Raw genomic sequence first — 26,081 nt, 5'->3', positions numbered from 1 at the left:
GAACAAATCCTATGAGGAGCGATTGAAGGAGCTGGGACTGTTTAGTTTGAGGAAGAGAAGGCTGAGGGGAGACCTCATCACTCTCTACAACTACCTGAAAGGACATTGTAGAGAGGTTGGTGCTGGTCTCTTCTCACAGGTGATTAGTGACGGAACAAGGGGTAACAGCTTTAAACTCCAACAAGGGAGGTTCAGACTGGACATTAGGAAAAAAATTTTCACAGAAAGAGTGGTCAGACAGTGGAATAGGCTGCCCAGGGAGGTGGTGGAGTCACCATCCCTGGATGTGTTTAAGGGTCATTTAGATGAGACCTTGGGGGATATGGTGTAGGGGAGAACTTGTAGAGTAGGGCTGATGGTTGGACTCGATGATCCCAAGGGTCTTTTCCAACCTGAATGACTCTGTGATTCTGTGATATGTCATTGAGATAAAAACTAGAAGGAAAGGGGCAGAAAGCTCTCTAGTCAGTTGTGAGATGCTCCTACAGTTGCACACTTGGTGCTCTAATTGCAACATTTTCCAACAAGATGCAAGGTCTGGATCAGTGACATGACAGAAATTAATTATGAACCTAGAGTAGCCTTAAAAGAAGAGTACAAGAAAAAAATCCAACTTTCTCTTATTACAAAAACTGGCCAAACTTAAGAACAGAGACTTAATACATCTTTCTTTTCTCCATGGTCACACTTCAAAGGCAATCCTAATCTTTGTTCTTTAATCCCATTCCCCATTGTGATCTGAATTTGAAATAAAACAGTATAAAATACTATTTCTTCAGTGTTTTTAATAAAAAAGAAGCATGTGCAACACATTGAATATTTTAATTTAGGTACTACGATCTTCCTTTTGTTCCAATTATCTGTTGTACACAAAGATCTTTTACACAAACTAAAAGGAACACAGGTGGTTCAGGGTAGTAACAAGGTCTTCTTTCTACCTGCATAAACTACCTTGGAAAGAGAAAGGCATTCCAGAAATTAAATGCTGGACAGGTGAATTTGAGAGCACCAATAGGCTGCTTTTCTTTAGTGAAGTAATTTTATTTCATGCAGGCTTAGCTGCTTGATGAGGTTTGAAGTAGCACAAAAAACTCTGTCAATGACATAACTTGAAACTACTCTATCCGATGCAGGTATTTACATGCTTTAGTTTACCAGACTACCCTACACAGATATTTTTATTTTTGTGATACCAGCTCAGAATTCTCTATGAAATGTTGTTTAGTAGTCACTCACTTTTAAAGCACGCTGGAAAGTACTGATGGACAGTAATGCTAGATCTTGCTGTTCCTCCGCGTAACGCATCAGATAAACATATACAAGCTTTTTTATCTGAAAAGAAAAACACCATGAACATCATTATCAGAAAGTTCTAGAATTCTATAAAACGAAGTTCTAGATTGCACATTTTCATCAACATTTTTTTCTCTGAAGAGTTAATATATCACTCACATGCTTCTCAAAAGTCTTATGATTTAGTGTAATGCTTTTAAAAGAAACTCCCTGAGCTTTTGCAATATTACCTAATTAATAATACAGTCAGATGAAGGCTAACAACACATACTACTGCTTTATATTATCACCTAGTAAATAAAGACTTGAATAATCTAAGAAGTTGACATGTGGTAACTGACCACCTGAGCACTCCTGTTTTTTTCTTATGGAAAATAGGTTGAACTGCAATAGCCAAGGATTTCAACAAGCCCATTTTACTTTACCCTGACACTCAAAATCAATTACTTTAACACATTTGAAAGATAATATAATTTCCAAATGAAGTGTGTTAACTTACACTCTTTAAATCTGCTTAAAAGAGCACTTCTGACTATGTCTTGGACAAAAGCGAAGGGTATTAGATTCACCTTTGCCTGACTACAAGCATTCAAAAGATGTAGCCAATATAAGCATACCACAAAGGATGCAATGTTCAAAGATTAAGAAAACCTCAGTATGATCTTGGGGGAGGAGGGTATTCAATTTAGTTCACTTTACCCCCTCATGGCCACTGTATGCCCAGGAAGCAGTGAAAACATTTTTTACATTTGAGTTGTAAACTGACTATTGGGGTTTATAATGGAAAATTCTGAAAGACCCTCAACTACAGCTGTGCTATAATTACTGTCACTATCAGAAGATGTATGTTTGTGCCAATTCTGGCAAAAAGCATAATATTAAATCACAGAAGGTTACAACATACAAAATTATTTGTTGTTCAGCTATAGACAAGCAGCAATCAACATTGACCACAAGAGGCCTATGCATTGAATGACTGCAGGTGTGCAAAGAAAGCCTCCTTTCCTTGAAACCACTCTGTGACTAGAAATGGAAGCACTTAGAGCTTCGTGACTACACTATTCTTTTACTATTTACCTTCATTCAATGTTAAAATGCTCCTTTCTGTAAAACTAATCATAACAGGGGCACATTAGGCTTCAGGAACACAGGCAGATTTGTTTAATTAGTTTATCAATATAAGCACATCAAACTCCATGAGTTATTGACCAAGACTTATTTTTGTTCTATACCACCAATTGTTTATTAGGTCACTTTTTGTATCCTTACCATCCATGACATGATGCACATAATCAAGTTGAGATCAGCGTGTACTTATAAAAACAAAAATCACAAGGCACTTCTGTAAACAATAAAATGCCCTTTGCTTCTTTTAAAATAAATGAACGTGTTCTACTGCTTCTTCACCTCCATTTCACCCTATCAGAGCATCCACCCCCAGAGGAAAAAAAAAAACCAGCAGCCATTTCTGGGCAGGAAAGTCACTCAGATGAACTAATGTATTTTATGCTACTGCATTGTAGCAATTTGTATGGACAGATTTGTGTAAGAATTCTTAACGACAGGAAGAATTTGGCAAAACATTTTCAGAAAACACTATCAGGATCAATGTACTAAGAATCTGCCTTAACCCAGTAATATCTCATTAGGATTTCAAAAGCATCCTAAAAATTGGAACATGGTAAAGGTTTCTGAGACCTAGAAGTGCTAATCAGGTAGCTCTAAGTACAGCTACATTATGGCCTAAACTTGTCATCTAACTAACATTGATAAAGAAATTAGTCAGCTGGTTTTACTGAATGCCCTGATCTCTTTTCAGTTTAACAAACCTTCCACACAAATATGTTAGCGCTAAATGGTGGAAAAATAAGTAATGAGGGAACTTTAACTACAGCATAGAGGGAGACATGTGAATTCACAACTATTTGTTTTAAAATATAAGAAAAGGCCCATAAAATATAAACAGTGAAAGGCTTCTGCTAATTAATGTTAGCTTATGTGATAAAACCTTTGCCTGCACACCCACACAGGTTTAGCTTCTTCCCTAGGCTCTCACAGGAACCATCAGCCCAGAGGTGCAGAGAGACACAGCAGTGGGAGGCAATCCAAATTTAGGACTCAAAGGAAAGCACATCCTGTCAGGTCCCTCCCCAGGACCACCTCAGGAGAGCTTCAGCTCCCATGTCAAGGTGTAAAACCCATCAAGAGTCAACACCAGAGCACCTTTCAGACCAAGGGGCTTTTCTGTGTAGAGGTACAGGACGTAGATGAAGAGTATCTTAGGATTGCACAAGATTTATCATGGGGTGTTTTGGGCAGGAACCAAAGTGAAGGAGAAGAGAGGGAAATCTATGTGATCTGAACAAGTCAGGGAAAATAGAGGCGTAAGCAGACAAAAATGGCTGGACACATCTAAACAGTTTGCTGGTTGGTACATCTACCCTTTTGTGCCCTGCACCTGATCAGCACTGACTTGTATTTTCTCATTAAATTCCATTTTGAACTATTTGTCTTGGTGAGATACTCTCGACTCAGTGTGAAGGTGCATGTATGTGCCAGCAACTACGGTCAGGCCACAGGCTGGAGGGCCCATCTGTCCATGGGCACCAGCAACGAGGGAGACCAGAGTGAGGGGACTTAAGTGCAACTCCAGCAAGTGGAATGGGACCTCAAGTCATAGGGGCCCTTACACCCATGGTGGCCAGTACCTGGAACAAGTGAGGGTCTGGCTGCCAGCACCTGGGCTGGGGCCACATGCCAGAGGGCCCATGAGCATGGGTGCAAGCAACTGAAGAGACTGGAGTATGTAAAACCAAGCACAAGTCCATGTGTCTGTGGTGCCAGTGACTGGAATAGGTACAGTTGTACCAGTGGATCAAGCTGCACTAGCTGTCGAGTAGGTGAAGTGGCCTGGGAAGAAGGCAGGTAAGCGTGTGGGCATCTAAGGGTGAGACCACCACAGGAGGTAGCTATGGCATAGACCAGGGGAGTCCCATCCTGCTGTCAGAGAAACCAGATGGTCTGTAGGTCTCTAGGGGCAAGAACCGTGTATTTGTGTGCAATTTTTCTAAGTGCATAATGACAGGGGGTTGGCTAGCAGAGGACCAGGGGATTTCTGGACAAGGTCCATTTGTGTGGTTAAGGGCAAGACCATTAAGGGGTAGCTACTGGGGGACAAGGGGAGTCCTGGTTTACATGTGTACAGCAGTTTGTACCAGCAACTCATGGGCTCATATGTCCTGGTGCCAGCAACAGCAGTGACTGGGATCCAGGGCCAGCCACGGGGCAAACCATATCTGAGTCCAGCTCTTGGACGGATCCATCCTGTATATATGTATGTATACATACATTCCCACCAGCAGACCTTCACCTTGAACTGTCGAGCTGCTGGTGCTGTTTGTGTTCATGTGAGTACCCTACATCAATTTATGTGGCTGTCTCTATGTATGTATTTCTTGTGTGTGTGTGTATATAGACACAGGTGTGTGTATATGTGTGTATGTACATACTTACTAGGAATACACTCCCAGCCTCACTACTGGTTGGGCTGAAAGCCTGGAGCTGGGGCAGTCTTGCCTTTGTTGGGCTAGCAGTTCCAGCCCTAACAGTTAAAAGCTCTCAAGATGAATAATACTGTTCAAGGGACTCCTCTTTCATGTAAGGTCTCTCTATTCAAAACTGGACTTATGAGTACTCATAACTTACAAACAGAAGTTAAAGAGGAAGAGAACATTTAACTCATCTGATTCCTTGCCACATTTCCTTTTATCATCAATTAATAAAAGTACAGCTACAATTTCTAAAATTATTTTAATACAGTACGTTCTGAAAGACACTGCATTGTCAGCTTTGCACGCTTATGCCTCCTTGACTTACCAAACCTCAGTATTTGGCCTCACCCAAATATATGCATTCTTTCAAAGAATGGAAAAAACCATTTTTAATGCAGTACCTAAATAAATGCAGTACCTAAAGCTAAAATTAGACTCAAATTTGACTATCACTATCCATCCACGTAAAATAAGGAAGAAAACAGACATATATCGCAGCACATTAGAGAGACACAGGAGTTTGCTGAAGTCATTATTGCAGGAAATAAAATATTCAGGTGTCATAAGTCAGGGGAAAAGCAACTTTTTGTTGCTGTTAATAATAAAGGCTGAAGGACATATTTCCAGGTGAGGAGGGAAGAATTGGAGCATGCATTCAATTGACTTCTGTTCTTAAAACCCAGTGTTTCAAACAACAATCTCCAGCATTTTTCCAAAATTATGATCCTGTGCAGTAGGAAGTAACTAGTATCATTGCATGTTTGCTCTGCTTTCCTCAAACTGATGCTTATTGGTCACTACGTGGTCTGGAACGACAAACTTACAGATGTTACTTTCATCCAAATCTCATTTTTCAAGTGAAATATAACTCTGACATCTCTGCACTGGAGCTCAGAGCATATGTACAGTACTGGTAGTGAGCATTAAAGCAATATTTTCTTTATAAAACCTCTGGTTGTACAACTTTCTAATGCAGGTGCTGCTTTAGATTACCTCAAGGCACACAGTAAGCCTGTGGATTTAAACTCATCATAGTTGAACACAATCTCCATTTTTTTAACTTCCTGGAAATTTGATTTTTCACTAGTCCAAGATGGGGTTTTTTGCTTGCTTTCTTATGAGAAAAAAGAAAAAAAAGATACAGAAGCATGATAGTTTGTGTGTCCAACACCCAAAATTGGGGCAAGAGCTGACACATATGCTGCTAAAATAACATGGATGGTGAACAGCCTGAAAAGAAAACTTATATTTCTGCTATTGTTTTTATCTATGGAAATCCTGAAAACAATTATTAAACATGTTGTCTTTTAATTAAGTCACACAGTTTAGTGAAAGTTGAATAAATTTAGTCAAGCAAATTGTCTCAAGAAATTAACTCCTATCACAGATTATTCTGACTCAGGTTCTTGATCAGCTGCTTTTATAGGAAGTTTATAATATTCTTGTCTGCCCCCTCATATACTCCTTTCATTATTCTTCATACAAAATAAATTAAGAAGGTCTTATTCCTAAAATGCATGTATGACTTTGCTCTAAAGTCTCCACGCCTTGCAAAACAAAAATAACCCAAAAATTTGAGATTACACTGCATATTAGCAAAAATTTCTTCTCTGCTCAAGATGTGACCTATCTATCCTCCCCCTAAATAGTCACATTTCTCCAAAAGACTCTGAGATTTGAAAGCTACTTTTCTGTAATCTTCTGGAATTACAGACATTCACATTAACAAAGCATTAAACAAATTCTCTCAACTAAATTATCAAAAGAACCAACGTTTAAGTATTGTGAAATAAAAAATTATTTTAAATACACTCCATTAGTAATATCACATTTTGTCTAACAATGAATTCATACAAAGACTTGTTTAACTGAGTTAAAGTGATCTCACACTGCAATCCTAACACTGAGAGATTTCTTTTATAAATATACTACATGATTGGAATGGTGAAAACTTTTTTATCCAACCCTTACTTCAGCCTTGATCTGCAATACAAGTTTTCAAATACAACGTAGCACAATCCATACTCAGTCTTTGCAAGCAGCACCACACCTCAAAACAGACTATAGTACCTTTTCTCAGAATTACCACCACACACTTCCACAAACTTTCTCTAATCAATCAATTTTTTAAAATGTAAATAGTTATTATTCCTCTCTCCAAATCACCCAGCAGGTTTCCTTTATTTACACATTAAACTACTACTACAATGCTGTCATTGAAATTAAACTCCAAGTAATTTTATTAAAAAAAATACTAGAGATTTTATGTTTTATCCCAAAGTCAGATACAATTAAACTGTCATAAACATATCTTCCATAACAGTATGCTTAATGAGCTATAGGAATACCTCAATATTTTTACTCGCAACATTCTTCACAACAGCAGGAAACAGCTCAGAAGCATTTTTCCCCTTCGCAATCATCTGAAAAAAAAAAAGCGGGGGGGTGGGGGGGAGAAATTTTAGTAATGTAATAATATTAGAGTGGGGTTTTTTGGTTGGGTTTTTTTGGTTCTTTGGGTTTCTTTAAAAAGAGATAGGCATTTATTCCAAATCTGTATTTCAAACCTGATTTCTATGAAGTTGAGGATAAATGAGATTAACTGTTACACTGTATGAGGAAAATGAGGTCAACTATTAGACTTTACAGGATACTATTTACACAACTAAACTCCTGAGTGCTAGCTGGTTACAAGTTTGGGGGGTGGAATCAATGAACTGGAATTTACCACGTGAGACTGCAAATCATTTCTTCTGCTTTAAAAATTACTTATAACAATTATCTCGGTAGCCTGAAACGCTTTACAGAATTACCTTTCAGGAGCTGTAATCAAAAAAAAAAAAAAAAATCAAAACAAAAAGCAATGACAAAAAAAATCAGGAAAAGTTACACAAGTTAAAGTCCTGTTCCTTTTCCCTGGAACAATCTTGCTATGCAACAGAACTAAGGAGAAATAAAAACAAAACCCAACATAGTACCTTAAAAATAAAGCAAAGTTGTTTCCACAGCAAGTTAAACACACAAGGTTTTAAAGTGTTTATACAGAACAAAAAAACAAGGTAAAAGCAAGATCAGTCAACCCAGTGTGATTTTATTTTTAAAAAGGACGAAAGTTTTCCTATTTGATCTCAGAGAAATCTGAAACTATGGCATATAGTAAGCAATAAAATTGTCTCAATAAAGAGCACAAACAACAAAACCCCAGTTTAGCTTCCATCCTTGTATGAACAATTAATGAAGAATTTATAAGAAACATTTTATTAGCTATTTGTAAATTACACTTACAGTAACATTTAGTTATTTATAAGAAACAAGAAGTATATTAGTAAGAATAAAATACTTCAGTATACACTAGAGCTGCACAATTATCTTATTTCTCAGATCTAATTCCCACAGAATGTCTGCCAGTTCTTCACGTCCAAGCTGCAAACCCTGGAATTTCATGAATCATAGAATGGTTTGAGTTGGAAGGGATCATCTAGTTCCAACCCCCTGCCATGGGCAGGGACACCTTCCACTAGACCAGGTTGCTCAAAGCCCCGTCCAACCCGGCCTTAAACACTTCCAGGGAAGGGGCATCCACAACTTTTCTGGACAACCTCTTCCAGGGTCTCACCACCCTCAAAGGAAAGAATTTATTCCTAATATCTAATCTAAATCTACCCTCTTTCAGTTTAAAACCATTATGTGTAATCCTATCACTACACTCCCTGATAAAGAGTCCCAACCCCATCTTTCCTGCAGGCCCCTAATCAGTGCTGGAAGGCTGCTATAATGTCTTGCCGCAGCCTTCTCTTTGCCACGCTGAACAATCCCAACTCTCTCAGCCTGTCCTCATAGGGGAGGTGCTCCAGTCCCCTGATCATCCTTGTGGCCTCCCCTGGACCTACTCAAGCAGGTCCATGTGTTTCTTATGTTGGGGGCCACAGAGCTGGACACAGTACTCCAGGTGGGGTCTCATGAGACCAGACTAGAGGGAGAGAGTCACCTCCCTCAACCTGCTGGCCACACTTCTCTTGATGCAGCCCAGGATGCAGCTGGCTTTCTGGGCTGTGAGTGCACATTGTTGGCTCATAGTCAGTTGTCCATCCACTAACACCCCCAAGTCCTTCTCTGCAGGGCTGCTCTCGATCCACTCATCAACCAGCCTCTATTTGTGCTTGGGATTGCCTCAATCCATGTGCAGGTCCTTGCACTTGGCCTTGTTGAACTTCATGAGGTTTGCACAGGCCCACCTCTCAAGCCTGTCCAGGTCCCTCTGGATGCCATCCCTTCCCTCCAGCGTGTCGACCGCACCACACAGCTTGGTGTCGTTGGCAAACTTGGTGAGGGTGCACTCAATGAACACGTTATATCAAGTTACAGTGCTGCTGAATACAGACTCAGAGCACCCCCAGCTATGGTCAAGGGCAGAATCCAGTCAGTGAAACATCAAGCTAATCAGAAAGGACAAGAACTCATTAAGACAAGCAAATATGCAGGAATCCAACAGAGGAACATGAGTTTTGTGACTGCTGTTACTGCTGTTCATAACCATCTCATATTCCCACCATTACCCAACATTATACAGCTGATTAAACTCCATATTCTTAACTCACAGGTCTGTTTGTGTATTTCATTGATAAAACATATTAAAGGCATAAAGAACTAGGATCTTATGCAACAAAAGCAAGAAAATGCAAAACCATGTTCTGAGGTTAGAACAAAGATGCTAGAAGAAGAAAGAAGGTAGTTGTAGTTCAAATTAATACTGAGTGAGCCTTTCAAAAGGGTTTAGGAGCAGCTGTCCAGCATGACATTTCAACTTAGCCAATTTAACATCGTAAACTATCTCTTGCAGCTATAATAAAGCACAGGAAGCGACAAACTAAGAAGCAAGCACACTGTATGATTTTCAAGAGGTTTTAACTAAGAATCTAAATTAAACCCCTGTTGTCAGGACTGGGGACAGGGGCTGTCTTCCATAAATGGCAGATTCAGAACAACCAGAATCAAGTAGAACTTAGTAGCAAAATGCACTGCAGAGAAGTATCACAGAATAAAATGTTATCAATCATCTCATCTTGATGCAACAGAAGTTATGTAATTCAAAAATAGGGATGAACCTTAGACTTCCCTGATAGGTTGTAATGGTATGACTCTATGCATTACTTGCATTATTTAACTGATCAACCATAATAGCTCAAGCGTACCATGTAAATATGTATTTAGGGTCTTTTAAAAGAGTGTATTTTGACTCATTAAATCATAATGATTAGCGTAAATCCTCCTTAGCCCACAGATCATTAATCTGAAAGAAAATAATGGTTCTTTCCAAGACTAAGGTCTATCATGTCATTTTTGTTGCTGTGCCTAGATATTCTCCAATTGTTTTGGCTTATATACCTGGCATTCCTGCACAGACAGAAACTTTTATTCTACAATAAGTGCTATGTAATGTCAGGGTGTATTAAACTGGTTTTTTTAATGAGAGACACTCAGACATGGATATAATTCTCTGTGGGAAATCAGGCATGTGAATTTGGTTCCTAAATTTCTGCTCTGAAATCTTCAGGAGTGAAATTCCACTGAGACTTTTTTCCCAGATAACATGTTCAAACAGGTTTCAAGACCTGGTAACAAGAATATTGTGGTTATTGTAATATCAGTGTACATTTTAAAAGAAATACCAGCTATTGTGCTTTCATGCATATAGTAAAATAAATTTGGCTCTGTATACACTTTGAATTTACTTCTAAACCAGCACTGCTGCTTGTAATCTTCCAAAGATTGTAATTATTTATGGCATGCATGCAAAGAAGAAACATGAAAAATAACATACTGGCTGAAAAAAAAAAAGGCATCATCAATCATTAAAATCACACATATGTATTTTAGCTGAAGATATGCTTAGACACCTTCATGTAAGAGGAGGAGTTGAAAGATCAAAACTCCTATGCTTAAAATTACATTAAAAGTCACTCTCTGCAAGACAGATTTAGTTATTTGTAATGAATCTCCTTCTCCCCAGCAGACAGCTCAAACACCACCTTAAAGGAGGAAGAAGCAGCAAAAGGAGCCATAAGCAGTGTTCTCCTGGTACTTTTCCATTACACCTATATGGACAAATGAAGGTTCAGCCTCTTGAAGTCTACTAAAAGAATAAGAAAACTGTTGGAAAATCCCCTACCTAAAAGTAGTGAAAACGAGCATTCCAGTGAGACACGTTAAACAATATTCTGACAACAAAGTTCCTTTTTCCTTTAATAATAAGGCTAGAGGAAGCCTTTCATCTCTGGAAAACAAACCTCATCCCCAAGAACTCCCTAAATGTAAGCACACAACTAGTAACATAAAAGCATCTTTGTGCCAAGCAAGAACATTATCACCACTGCACAACTAGAATAAGACCTTGTAGCAAAGTTCCAGTCCTGGCCTGTAAAGCTCATTGTTGCAGTTCATTATGTGAACCGGAGGTTGGTATCAGGTGTTTGTTATGAAATACATTTTAAACACAGGGTAACCGCAAATACCTTGAAAATATGCAAGAGACTGAAAACCAAGGATCCAGTAATTCAAACAACTCACTTGTGGTCAAGTAATGGTCAACCTTACAAGCTAGAAGGCTGCTTCTGCTTTAAGAAAAGAAGCAGCAGTTGAGCAAGGGAAAAATATCCAAGAAACAGAAGGTGCCTGGTGACATCTGGAAAAGTAGTGCTCTTCCAGGGCTTAGAACAGGGACAGCAACCAAGGACTGGGAACTTATAAAAGGACAAAAATCTGGAATTGGGAAATGGAGGAGCAGAAGAAAGAATGTGCTCAATGCACTTCTGCCTTCCCTTGCTAAGGAGCTGTTGAGCCTGATCACCTCAGCCTAAGACCATCAAGGACCACAGCAATCGGTGCTAACTAAATGTCTCCAGCTTCATGGTATTATACTTCTAGGAAATTAAAGAAACAGTTGTTAAGAACTGCTTCAAATATGTAGCAGCAGCAGGTATTTGAGTGCATTTGCTCATTGCACGCTCATTTATAATAAGAGCATTGTTTGTAGGAAAAAAAATGAAAAAAAAAAAAAATCAGTTTAGTAAAGCATTGGTTTAAAATATAAAGCTGACCCAATCTAACAGTTTCTAATTCCTCCATATACATGAAGGACACAGATGCAAACACTGAGGTCAATGGAAGGAAGGTGGAGGAAGAGGGGGAGATGTGCCAGAGCAGAGAACCCCCCTGTATCCTGTGGTGAGAGGGCAAGGCCACACTCTCTGCCACCCATGGAGGTCACTGAAGAACCAGAGATTTGCCTGAGGCCTGTGGAGGACCCCGGACTCTGTGGGAAGAAGCAGCCCCCGCTGTTACAGTTTGGCACTGGGAGGACTGCACACGTGGAGGTGACCCACACCGGAGCATCTCGAGAAGAATGCATCCCGTGGGGAGGACTCACGGTGGGGAGAGTTTGTGGAGGACTGTCTCCTCTGAGAGGGACACCATGTGGAGTAGGAGGAAGAATGCAGAAGAGTGCTTGCCCCCACCCCCCTTTCAGGGAGAAATGTCAGACTGACTGCACCCCCCATCCCCTGCCCCTGTGCTGCTGGAGGAGGAGGTAGAGATATCGGGAACAAAGCTGAGCCTGGGAAGAAGGGAGGGGTAGGAGGAGGTGTTTTATGATATGATATTACTTGTCACTGTCCCATTCTGTCTGTTCAGTTTGGTTTTCTTAGTGTTTGAACTAAAGTGATGTTCTTGTTTTCTTCCCCTAGCGAGTCTGTCTTTTACCTGTGACCATAATGGGGGAGCCACCCCTTTCTGTCCTTATCTTCATTCCTGAGCCTTTTGATTCATTTTCTCCTTCCCAGCACTGGGGGGGAAGGGGTGAGGGAATGGCTGCGTGGTGCTCAGTTGCCCTCTGGGGTCAAACCAGAATATCTTCTAATACTTTTAAGAAGAAATAAAGGGGCTTTACCAACTTCATGATGTTTAGTTTACGGAGTTTACACACACAACAGTGTTAAACACTATTTAATCACCTCTGTGGGTACACAGTTCCCCTGAAATAGTCAAATATATATGCAGCATGCTCAATTAAAAAAATCCTTATACAATCTAAAAAAGTAAATATAGTAAATGCAATTTGTCATTTTACTCCTGCAAATTTATGCTGAATTAACACAGCAATTGAAGTTTCTCTGAAGGAACCATTTCATATTTAAGATCTCACCTCCCTACTGAAAATAGTTATTTACAGGCACATTGGCACTGTTACATAAATATTTTAAAAGTATATGACTGTATATATTTTGATGTAACAATTTCTACACAAAATTCCAAATTAAAGACTTTACAGCAGTTTTTAAACACCACTTAGATTCAAATGCTGTCTTGGTACAGGATCTGTAAAGCAAAACCAGAATTCACATCTAATAAATAAAATTCACATACCCCAACAATCCTTTTCATAGCATCCAGCTTTGCAGAATCTTTACTGCTTTCCAACATTTGTTTTAGGTCTTCATTTCTATGGTAAAAACACAGTAAAGCATCCATTAGAAAAAGTGAAAAATAAAACTAGAATACCATTTTTATATTCTGGCATCGGTTCAGCAACTTAAGGTGAAGCACTGCTCCTTCTTGCCCACTTTTAAATTGTATTTGTTAACATGCTGGCCTAGTATAATGGAGTGTTTATTAAAAGAAGCTATCAGATAACAACAATAAAACAAGTCCATGCAACTGCTGTTATGTGAACTTTGGCTGGAAAGCTGAAGACCTGAGGCATGGGGAATGTTGGAGAGACAGTCTTGATATTGTGTGAGCACTGCTCAGCAGTGGCCAAAACTAGTGTCTATTAACACCCTTCTAGCTACCAATACAAAGCAAAGCACTATGAGGGCTGCCACGGGGAAAATTAACTCCGTCTCAGCCAGACCCGATACATCCACAGAGGATTTAAAAAGTGAATGTGAAATATATATATAGATAGATAGATAGATTCTGATTTATCACTGCCTTCAGAATTTCAGATGGGGAGGAAAAAGAGGTTTAAGTCAAAGCCAGAATTAGTTACAGTGAGACAAAACATTGTCATCCATTCCTTCATAAACCTTTAAATAGCATTTTTCCTACTTGCAAGGCATAGAGACACTCTAACAGAGATTTTCCTCATATTTTCACGTCCAGCACAGCATCCCATCCATCAAAAATCCACATTGCCCACACACTTCAGTATACAACCACAAAACTAAGAACCACAACCAAGGGGAAAAAAACCCTTTTTTTCCTAACAAGCCAGAAGAAAAACATGCAAAATTCAGGATGCAGATACCTACATGGAACTTCCAGCTGAAGTCTAACTCCTTTTTTGAAACCAACTATTTCCTGAACTACGGAAGCAATCTAATACAGATGGTCTGTTGTAAATACTGGCTTCACTCGACAGCTTAATATTTAAGTGTTATCTTTAAAACAAAAAAAGTAGAAGCATTCAATTTCATTGACTGCTTCAGCACCATTTCCTAAATATCACTGGGAACTCATTTTTTTCTGCATCACACTCAAAGGTTTTGATTTTTTTTTTTTTCCAGTTACTCCTGGAAGTGTTCAAAGAACTGTATCATCAGTCTTCTATTGCTACATTTATTTAGCTGTTTACTTCAGTCCTTTGAATTTTACTTCCCGTTCAACTTTGTTCTGTAGTTTTGCATACTATTGAGATCAGTTTAATATGTCTATAGATGGCCACCTTCTCCATGGCCAGTGGTAACATTCAGTGGACCTTCTTGTAACACCACTCCAAGTTGACAGATCTGTTAAAAATAACTAATGCTGCCATTTCACAGATCTCTTCCTTCTGCCTTCCTCCAAACTCCCTGCTATAAAGTCACACCTCCCTCTACATTAAGCTCTTTGGTTTTCTAATTTCACTTCAAGCATGCTAGTGTTCACCTCTATATCCTCACACTCCTTTTAGCCACTCCGTATTTTCCCCTCAGCTCTATATCCTTATTTTTGATATCAGAAATCAAATATTTGTTGGTTTAGGGTTGTACTTAAAATACATTCAATAATTTGCTTTTTTAACCTTTTAATCTCTCTGTACAGTTCCACTTGTAATTAACTCTTTAGGAAGGCTAGCTTGATTTAACTTTTGTGAGCTCTCTTTATTCCCATCATTCTTGGCCACAGAAACAGCTCATTTTGCTGATCATTCCTGTCCTCCTATTCCTCATATGATATCACAGGATATTAAGTCTCAGTTCTTTTAGATCAGCTTGAAGCACCCTGCCCGAGACTTTGCTCTAGTTGGATACAGAAATTTCCAAGACTTCTAATTCCTTCTGCTTAAGTCTTAATCCTTACCTTTTAAACTTAGCTTGTGAAAGCATCTATATGGCACAGTTACCAAAGTTATATAGCAGAAGACTGGACTTTATTTAGAAAGTTGCTTTTAGTCTGATGCTCCTGCTTCTAGTTTCCTACTGCTATTTCACATAATTATGCACAAATTGAGAGAGACATCAGTAAAAGCTAAAGTACAGGATAATATTAGTAAATTATGATCATCTAGTTCTCATATAATTGGTAGGAGGATGCTCTGGTTCCTTGGCACAACCAACAAAGCAACTACTTTTCAAAAAAATTAGTATCTGACTAAAGAATCAAGAAGTGTTGCATGAATAAGACATTGTAGCAACTGCTTAAGATTCAAGTCTAGGAATACATCTACAAAATTAAAAAATTAACAAAAAAAACCCCATGAAAAAATAAGAATATGACAACAAAATCTGAAAGTAAGAAAGTAGAAAATGAGAAAACAATAATTTGAACTTGAGGATCAAGTAGCAAAAACGCGGGAAGTCACAAAGCACAAGATTCAAGTACATGCTGAAGACTACCTCCCAGAAGTTGGGAATGACAAAAGCAGGCAGTAATCACAGGATGAGTATGAGTTACCAGTGTAACAAATACAAAGAAAAAAGGCAAAAGGTGAATTTAAGATGTGAAGACAAAAGAAAGAAGTATTTAATGATGAAATGTACTTCTAACTGCTTATAGAAAATATTCTATCATACACTTCAAATTAAAACATTTTGAAATGTTAACCCAGAAGATATAAATGAGAGAGATTAAGACATGAAGACCTGGTTACAGCCAGCCTTGCTTTCCTAAGAGAAAAGCAGCAGGAAGAAAAAAAACAAAATAGAAAAAAAACACAAGTTCTTGACGAATCCATTTGGAAATTAATTGCTACATGAACTGATGTATTTTTTGTAATCTTTTCTAACAAATTATAATCTAGGATTTGCAAGCATTAGATACTTACAGAGTAAAGTATTGCTCCATATATTCATATGGATCAGCAGCAGCAAGCCTTTTTTCTTCTACAGTTAAATATGGTTTCAGTGTAACCTCAAAGTTTTGCCCTTTAAGAGCAGATTTAATAGTGCAAGACACCTCAATTATTTTACCCAGCATTGCAGAATTTTGTTCCATTCTTTTAAGTACAGTATAAAAAAAAAAAAAAGAGATGACTGCACTCAACCAAGTTTGCCTGAGGAGACTGAGGTCTACTAAGAAAAAAAAGAAAATCATATTAAGTAACAGGATACCCACTCCCTTGCTGTTTTAACTTCTAGAAACAAATATCCTACGCAGATTTCAAAGGTCATTTCCCTCCAAAAACAACTCTTATCAGCAGCCTCAATGAACAATGGAAAAGACAAATGCATTTCAGTCTTTCTGTATAATACAAAAATATTTTAAGCTTCCAAGCATTAAGATGATTTAAGGGAATTTCAATCCTTAAGTAAAATCCCTCAAAACAGAAAGCATAAATGCAAGCCTCCCACTGCTGTTCATGTTTCTATACTCATTAATTATTCTGAAGTGACAGTTCTTCAGTATACAATGTTAGACAAATAATTTCTTTATCACTTATGTCCACCTGCCAGGAGCTCAGGAAAATGCAAGCAACCTCTGAGCTGCATCAATATCTTTGCCTCTCCTTGCTAAAGCTTCTGGAGTAATTCTAGCCTTACAGAGTAAGGTACATATTACAGATGGCTGAAAAATAAGCTTTATTACTTCAGCAGCAAAACCAGGTTTAAAGAAGACTAATCTGACAGTTTACAAATAATAAGGAGCTATATGAATGAAGCAAGACAGTAATGGTCCCAACAGTAGGTATACAAAATTCTTTGTAAGAGTAAATACATTGTTGCTGAGCCCATTTTCGCTACAGTAAGAAGTGAAACAACTTTCTGAGGGGAGAAAAAGGAAAACCAGAAAGACTCCCACCCGTCTGCCCCTTCCATATCCAGGAGCGTAACAGGATTTGCCTGAGTTCCTGAGCTGTAATCTAGTGTCTTAACTTCTATATAATATGGTCCCACTGTTCTAAAAAGTTGCCAGTTAAAAGCACTGGTATGGACTATAATTAGAAATATTATACCCATATACAACATGAACAGGTCATGAAATACGATCTTTATTATTTGCATAGCATCTACCAAAAAAGGCAATGAGACAATTACTAATATATTAAGGAATCAGTACTCAGATGCCTTTGGGATCTTTACCATCACAGGCTTCTATTCCTCAATATAAGAATTTGAAAGCTAGTGAGTGTAAGTTAGGAATGCAAATTCATTGCCTAACTTTATTTTTTTATGCCAGAAAGGACCCTGACCATTACTCTCCATGCTGATTATGGCCAACAGCAACTAAAGAACAACTCTGAGTATGCCATACTCTTGTTAGCACTCACTAAAACTGGCATCTTGCTTAGATTAAGACTAGGATTTCAGATACTGTTGAGCAACATTACCCACTTTTGCAGAAAACAAAAGAGGGTATGCAAAACTGTACGTCACTGAAGTTTCAACCAGCTATGTCAGTGATAAATCTGGGCCTCTGTTACTTTGTCTTCTCATAGTAACTATCACAAACCTTTAATTGCACTAAAGTACTAATCCATAAAATACGGCATATCATTCGCCACTGCACCTACATATTCTGAAAAACTGTTAAGAGAACATTTACTCCACCCTGATAAATTTATTATATCTCCTATTCTTTTTAGCAACACCATATGACAAAACCCATAAATTGTCAGCATTTGCTACAGTTCTAATATACCTAGTTACTGAAAGAAGTCACCCATGAGGCTTTCTTCATCAAAAGCAGTATCAAAATATCAAAAAAATATCATAAGTATCAAAACTGCAACTGAAGCCCAGCTGTCAATGCAGCAATAATTCTTTAGCTACAAAATCTTTACTCCTGGAGGTTTATCAGCCTGTTGTTTTATAAAATAAGAATTTAATTATGATTTGCCATGCCATCTGTACGCCTAAAAATCTGGGAACTGTTTTAATCACCTCTGAGAAAGGGGAAGGAATTTTAAACAAATAAACTCGTGGCAAGACAGAGGCTCTTCATATACAAGGACAGCATTGTGTTACTGCAAGATCAGATACAGGAAACGGCAAACAAATCCACCACAAGGGAGAAAGCAAGCTTCACCAGTTCTAATATTATGGAACCACCTATTATAGAACAAGAACAGAAGTTACAAAAGTCGCATTCAACAGTTTTAATAATGCACTTCTTGTTTTAAGTTCTCCATCCACTGTACGCCTTCAGTCACATGGTATCAACTGCATTGTTCTTGCGTTCAAAGTCTTTAGGAGACTTCAGTCTGGATGACATACTTTTAACCACAGCATACTAAGATTTTTTTTTTTGCCTGCAGCACAGCAAAATGTTCCAATATGAAGTTTGAAGTACTGTAAATGTTACTAGGTTTAAAGCAGAAAATCCACACTTGACAGAGCAGCTCAATCTCTGGTCTTGGCACCTGAGTAGTAATGAAGCCCTATGGAAGGTCCCGTATCCATCCCCACAAATTAAAAAATAAATAAATAAATTTTAAAATCAGGTTTTTTTACAGTTTACTGGCACTGCAAAATCCTTAAAATAAATTGGCTTATTCTAGCTCAGGCTATTGAGCAAACTCTAAACAAGTTTAACACTTAAAGAGCAACTGTAAATTGATTTCAGAGCCATGTAACATGGACGCTAAAATGGCACTAAATACATGTTGCAATTTGAGTTTATTTTGCTGTTGCTTTGGGATGTTCCTCTAGCACAAAATCAAGAAATCTGAGTTTCACTCTACACCACACACTGTTTGAATGACATCTTGTGGTGATATTCAGTATTACCACCCTCTTCCATTGTAACACTATATTTTATTGCCAATTCACAACACCAACATAGAATTCGACTGTTATTTCAAGAGAGACTCAAAACATTTGGCTATGTATGCCACCACTATACTGTGGTTTAAAGAGCAAATGAGATAAGAAATAATCTATTTCTTTTACAGTCACCCTTAATTTTTCAATCTGAAACACAAACATACCACCCAAAAAGCAAACTTGATAGTTTTAAAGGATATATAGCAGAGATGTGAGGAAAATCAGGGTAACTATAGTATCCTGCAAGGCTCAGAGCCACAGAGAAGACGACCAGTTATAGTCTGACCAGCAACATAATTTAACTCATTTAATGATTGCTTTGTCACTAGTTTCTGAAAGCCCTTGCCATCTGGATAGTAAAGTCTCATCCTTCTCAGCGAGGAAACACATAGAAAAGTCTAAAGTCAAAACTGAATAAAGCATCTTCCCAGTTCCCTGTCATGAAACTGTAATACCTGAAAAATGCTTGAGCAACTCAGTGCACGAACACGTGTATCTCACTGCTACCCCCATCATCAATGCACTTACATTTCAAAAGCTGTAACCAGATGGCAACTAGTATGACAAAGCAGTCTGAAACACTTTCTGGAGAGGACTGTGATTTAATCTATCTGTTGTCAGTAGAGTAGTTATAGACACTTCACCCCACAACAAGAAAGGTTGTCTGAAAGGATGGAAAGTACAATCTTTCAACCCCACTGCATGTGACCTCTCCTGATAGCGCCCACACCTCTGATGTTGCAGGGAAGCTTCTGCGAGAAAAAAATCTTACTTGGTGGCAGAGATCAGTTTCCTGAGGGCTGAAAAAGTGGCATGTGAGGTGGTGCTGCCACTTACGTGGTTGTGTCAATTTACAGCCTGTCTTGAGGCCAGTGATCAGAATTTTCAGACATCTGCAGATCACTTTGCAGCATTTGATAGTTGTGAAGGAGAGTGAGAGGCAGTAAGTATTTCCAGCTTTCCTGAAAATGGTGGGAAGAGGCTTCTTTTAAAGATACCACCACGAATGTGGTGCTGTCACTGCCAGAACCTACAACAGTGTTAGTATATTTACATATATGTCCACAACATTTCAGAAACACTGTTAAAGAACATTACAATGCTGTTCATCTTCTAGCAGGATGCCAAAAAATCCTTATAGGCCAAAAGAATTCTGTTTTTCTCAAAGTAAGAAAACTACCGCAGGGTAGCATAGACAATAGTCTTCAGAAAAGCAGATCTAAGAAAATCTGGAATTTCTTGTGTCAGCCTTATATTATAATAGTGTTAGAGAAATGCATTTTTAATGCCATTCAGGACGCAGATCACAGCAAGCACTTAAGGCAAATATATGACAACATAAATATGCAGGAACCACAGTGAAGACCTTAAAACTATGAGACTTGCCTTTCAAAGGAAATTAAAAAAGCCTCAAAAACTTTTTAATGACTGTTACAGAGAATCACAGCAAAGAATCACAGTTCATTGTTCGCATCCTCATAATGCGTCAAATGCACAGCACTAAGAATATATTCATTGTGTGCCACTCCCCATCAGATCTGACCAATTTCAGCTGGAGAAGTGCTCCGCAATAGTATGCCCACGTTCATACACTGCATTTAGTTCCTATCCTGGTACTGACTACAGGGTTCAGATTTTATCTTGTAGAGTCATCAGTTCATCCAAACCATTCCTCTTTGCTGGCTTGTACATCCTACCAAAACTGGCATATCACCATATTAGTGGGCATAGCGCCATTATAACAGATGGGGAAAGAAAGTAGCTATGCCAATGAGCTAACGGATGCATCAAGTTTGAATATTAGGGCTGGAGTCTCCTCCAAGAATTTCACAAATGGCAGTCTATGTACATGCTTTCTATGACTGTTAACAGGATATGCCAAGACAAAACTAGATCAATTTAAGACTCCAAGAACATCTCTGGCAGCTGTTGAAAGTTAGCTTTTAGCTCTGATGAATTTGGAAAAGTCTCCTGCACAGAGAATTGGGGAATGAGTATCTTAATGAAATCACCACCTCAGATTTCTCTGCAAAACAGGCTTGCAAATCTCAGCAAAAAAAAAAAAAAAAATGGGTTTGCAGCCCTGCCGAGTTTTCTGATGAATAACTCAACAGAATGCATAAGCCAGATCTGCAGGAAAAAAGGTCTAATAAATTACAAATGTATTTTGCTTGGCAGGAATACAGTTTAAAGATGCAAATCAGTAAAGTTGAAAATGCATGTTATAAATTTTGCCATCTGTTTCAATACTGTATTTATCAATTGGTATCTGCTGACGTTACTCATGTGGTTCACCTGTAAGTTTTTACATTTGGTTTAGAGAACTGAAACTGTATCACTTCCAAGAACCAAACATTATTATATTTTAATATTACATGCAGGTAAATTTTGTTTAAAATGCACTTAATACAGATGAAAATCCTCTGTCCACCTGCGATTAACTGTAGGCAGTAATAGCTGCATCCTAATGTATACAGTTAACATGGATTCTGTTATTAATTATCTCTCCAGGTTTTCTTAAAAGTTGGAAGGTGGTTAGAGTTTTCATCCTTCAACACAGAGCAATAGTACATAATGTAACTATAAAAATACTCTATTCATTTAGGTGATGTGCATCAAACGGTATGTTTCTACACTATACAGATGATTTTAACAGTCTTCCTCATAGGCAATGCTTATTTCATGGATTTCAACAATCTAGACCATGGAGTAATAGCTCCAGGTCCAGCTCAGGCTGCATTCAGCTTGCCCGTAAGATTTACATGACCACTCGGCTCTTACCAATTTTCTGCTGAAAACTCCTGTTATGGGCAAAGACTTGTCTGCAGACCATGCCATTATTCTGGTGGCCCACAACCTGACCCTTTCTCTTCTTTTTCAAACATGTGGGGCATGTGAATGATGTACATCTGGAACACCTGGAGTGACCTATGTCTAGAACACAACCAGTTCACAGACAAAGTATCAGACCACCTACCTGGACACACAAATAAATTCCCAAGATAGCTGTATAAAGGAATACCATAAATGTCAGCTCCTGTGACAAGCCTGGAGGAAGGAGAGGGAAAGAAGAACAACAGGCACCTTCAGCCATGCAGTGGGAATCATTCCACAGAAGATTTAGACTGACTCATCTTGGGTACGTAAGATCTTTTAATTACTCAGTTATTGAGATATTTAACAGAACAAACACAAAGTCTGCATCCTCTGAACACGAGATCCACCTCTGACATATCTGAAGCAATTTAACTAACCAAAAAGCTTTTTAAAAGCAATACATACTAAACAGGCAAGTTATATCTGTCTCTTTAGTCAGGATTCAATATGCAGAGTCTCATATACTTGTTGTGAAATCTCTCATTCAAGAAGAGTTTCACTTTAGTCAAAAATGGTAAGAAAACAGCTTCTTAGGTACATGTTGTACTTAGTAATAATTTATAGAATAGAGTTTAGAAAAACCTCTTTTCCTCACTTCCTTTGTTCTGAACATTTACACAGTTACCTAATAGAAGTAAACCAAAGTTGTATTTTTGCAATCTTTTTTTTTGTTTTTCCACTGCACTGGATACATACATTAACTAATGAGAAACATGTTATTTGCAAATGGTGTACCTTGTTTGTATTAAGATAACTGTGTATTTCAATGATTGTTTCATCTTTATCGATGTAACAGTCAAACTTTCCACTTACATTTAAGATGTTACCACAACAAAAGTTTTGAGGCACTAAGATATTTTCAATACCGATAGCATGTGTCTCAATGAAACGAAAACACTAACATGTTGAGAAAATACTGTGTTCATTAACTGAAGATTCTATTTGTAATTGAAAGTTAATGAATAAATCATATAATTGCTAAAGGTAAAAAAGGCAGTTTTAGCAGGAGAATAAGACACATCGGCTTTTGACACCAAGAGATGCTCAGAACTTTTAGGTAAGTACTTCTACTGAAATGCTAAAAGCAAAAGAGTTAGGACAAATCATTTACATTAGGTCAACTTTAGACTTCAGATTTAAGTCTACTGATACTCCTTTGTGCCCCCATGTGAAACCTGTCATAGGCCATTCTATCTAACAAATGCTTCAAGACTGAAGACAGCCTATCCTAATAAATAATTTATTTCAGAAGCATTTTGGCTTACTTCTTCATGACAAACAGGAGAAGACAGACAACATAAGGAAAAGAGACTGGGATTTTTTAAATAAAGTGTTTACAGTAATATTTTGACATTTATACTGTAACCACATGATATTGTTCAGATTAACTGGCAACAGGCAAGTGCAGGCCTCTGGTTGAACAGTTACTGCAGCAACATTCTAGGCCATACATTATACATCTGCCCCTCTACCGAGAAGGAGTACTTCTTGCATGATCAGTAGGTCTAAGGAAGAATCCCCCTTCCTCAGCAATAAAACATTTGCCAAGCACTAAAAAAACCACAGTGATATGGAACATAAGCATATATAAGATCATATTCTGCAGTGCTGAGTGACAATCAAGAGAGATCAGCAAACAAACTCTGAAAAGCCAGTAACTGAAAATTTTATTTTCACCAGCAGAATACCCCACTATCCCCAGACTTTAATATGCAAGAGGCAGAGTCACATCTTGCACTTCTCTGTATGCCCAGTAGGGAGGGATCAGGTCTGACCAGTTTAAGGAACACAAAGCCAAACCACCAAAAGATGCAATGTCCTCCATCTGGGCTACAGTTCCTGTTCTAAGATTTCCATTTCAGCTCTATTACCACAGCGGACTATAAGACATACATGATATATGTTTGATAAATGACTACTGCATTTTCCAAACAGACTGCAACACAGTCTGCTTTTCTAACAATAACTCTCACTTGCAGTCCAGTGGCTTCTTCACACTACACAAATTTCATAATCTTCCCTGCATGCTGTATGTTCCGCAACTATCCGATCCATACTCACAGCTTACCCATACAGGTCTGAATAATGGATATCTTTCTATTTCAACAAGAATGTGTCAGCTGCAAAAGACCACAGAGATCAATGCCTGCTTTCCTTTAGAAGATGGATCTTCTCTCCCCTCCTGTAAGTGTAAGAACAAGCCTGGAAAAGCAATTAATAAGGTATACATACATATCACAAGCTATTCTAGTTCTTCCATACTGAAAGGCAACCATATACATATATGTGTACAAGACATCTCAGGACTTCAGAGCTATATTTCCCCCTGACCACTGGGCAGCCACAGGTAGAATCAGTCACTTCAGCTTCTGCATCTGATAAAACAGAGAGCTATACTTCACCTGCAAAACAGTTTGAAGTCTAGGATTAAATGGGTTATGTAGAGAATTATGGCCATGACCAATGATCAAGGTACCCCCCCCTGTGGAAAGGCAGCAGCAAAACAATGGTTAAGAAATAAAGTGTAAAGTTGCTTCTATGGAAGGGGACAGAAAAAGAGAGTGCAAACAACATAAATCAGCTACAACGTACAGGTCAGCAGAGGGTCATTCATGCTAGAGCAGCAAAAATTTTAACTGGAGCAGAATGAACAAAGTTATTCAGTGGAATAGCAGGGGAAGAGAAATGTGACTTGTCTAGCAAACTGAGGAGGCCTATCAGCTGCTGTCTCACAGAGCTAAGCACCAGAGTGTCAGCAGCTTCACGTTGTGATTTACTTTGGTGTGGCACAAAAATAAACACATCAGTCGAGGTTTCTAGAGCATGGATGCTCTCTTTGTGCAGAACAATCAAACTGAAGAAGTGATTGATTTTCTAATGTACCTGAGACCTTAGTTTATGGTGCTTTTTATTGGTTGCTCTCAGAATAGATTTCCAATTTGTTATAGGATACAATTCCAGCTTAGCAAACCTCTTGATCTTTCCATTTAGACACCTTTTTTTTTTCCTCCCCAATTCACTTTTCCTTTAAAGAGTTGAAAGCCTTTTGTACTAGTGCACTTCGGCCGGTTTTTCTTCCTCCTCCATTTCCTCATTTTGACTTCTGACCAAGACACAACACTTAACACCCACTTCAAGTTGGCCACCTCGCCATAATCAACTACATTTCCAACTACAACTCCCACAAATACTTCGAAGCACTTTTTTTTTTTAAATACACTTGAAGGCAAAATTAAACTAATGCCAGTGTGGGTAGCTATCAAAATAGAGGAAAAGTAATAAGCAGTTTTTCAAACAAATCAACAAAGAAAACTTTATAGATCACTCATTCTGCTATGAACACCTTAAAGGCAAGCAAGCGAACTTTTCGACGGAGTCACGAGGTAGTAAAACCGGGCAACCGAGGCACCCCTTCTCGCCACGGCCACCCGGAGCTGTCCACAACCGGGGGAAGACCTGAGGCCGCAGTCCTCCCCGCCCCCGCCGCCCGGCCCCCCCGCCTGAGGGCAGGGTCCCGCCGGCCCAGCACCGCCCCAAGGCCCACGGAACCGGTCACCGCTCGCCCGCCCAAAACAAGCCCGAGCGGCGCGGCGCGGAGCGGGGCCCAGCCCGGCCCGGCCCGACCCCCTTACTTCTTAGTGTCGCTGCTGAAGAGCCCGAAGGCCGCGGGAGCCGAAGGGGTCGTGGTTGGCACCGCCTCCTGAGCCAGCTCGGGCGCCGCCTCTCCCCCCTGCTCGCTGTAGCTGAGCCCGTTGCCGGACATGCCGATACCGATACGGATGCCGATGCCGATGCCGCCGCTCCCCGCCCGCTCCGACAAACTTACCGGCGCGACACAACCCGAGCGCTCCCCCCGGAAGCGGCGGGCACGCGCCAGCACGGCGGGGCGGGCAGGTCACGTGGCGAGAGGCGGGGCCAGCCGGCCGGGGCAGAACTCGCCCTGCCCCGACAGGCTGCCGTTGCTACGGCAACGCGGCCCGGTGGTGACGCGAGAGGTGCGCGAGGAGAGGGCAGAGCCCGGCCGTTGCCGCTTCCCTCCGCTGCTCTCCCGGCCTCTGGCGGCGCCCGGGCCGGTGTCTCGGTACAGCGGGCTTTGCCGCCCGGCCCCGGGGCGAGGAGA

The 26,081-nt window shown here is 39.3% G+C and overlaps 1 protein-coding gene across 3 annotated transcripts in view; it reads right to left on the bottom strand.

Annotated features, from left to right (window-relative positions):
* Positions 1-25,838, bottom strand: part of AP3B1 (adaptor related protein complex 3 subunit beta 1) — a 163,507-nt gene extending 137,669 nt beyond the window's left edge. Inside the window, exons 1-4 of one of the 3 annotated variants that reach the window (XR_012627025.1) lie at positions 16,147-16,492; positions 13,266-13,341; positions 7,193-7,267; positions 1,237-1,332 (exon numbers count right to left, since the gene is read on the bottom strand). Coding sequence is in view for 2 of the 3 variants with exons in the window: in XM_074855624.1 (XP_074711725.1) it covers positions 1,237-1,332; positions 7,193-7,267; positions 13,266-13,341; positions 16,147-16,415 (516 nt within the window). In the remaining variant the exon portion in view is untranslated. Of the gene's footprint in view, positions 1-1,236; positions 1,333-7,192; positions 7,268-13,265; positions 13,342-16,146; positions 16,493-25,593 lie in introns of those variants that run through there. The other 2 variants (XM_074855625.1, XM_074855624.1) reach the window with 2 other exon arrangements.
* Positions 25,839-26,081: the final 243 nt, after the last annotated feature.

Source organism: Strix uralensis, chromosome Z (genome assembly GCF_047716275.1).
Source record: "Strix uralensis isolate ZFMK-TIS-50842 chromosome Z, bStrUra1, whole genome shotgun sequence".
NCBI classification, from domain to species: domain Eukaryota; kingdom Metazoa; phylum Chordata; class Aves; order Strigiformes; family Strigidae; genus Strix; species Strix uralensis.
This window is presented reverse-complemented; position numbering and strand designations above follow the sequence as displayed.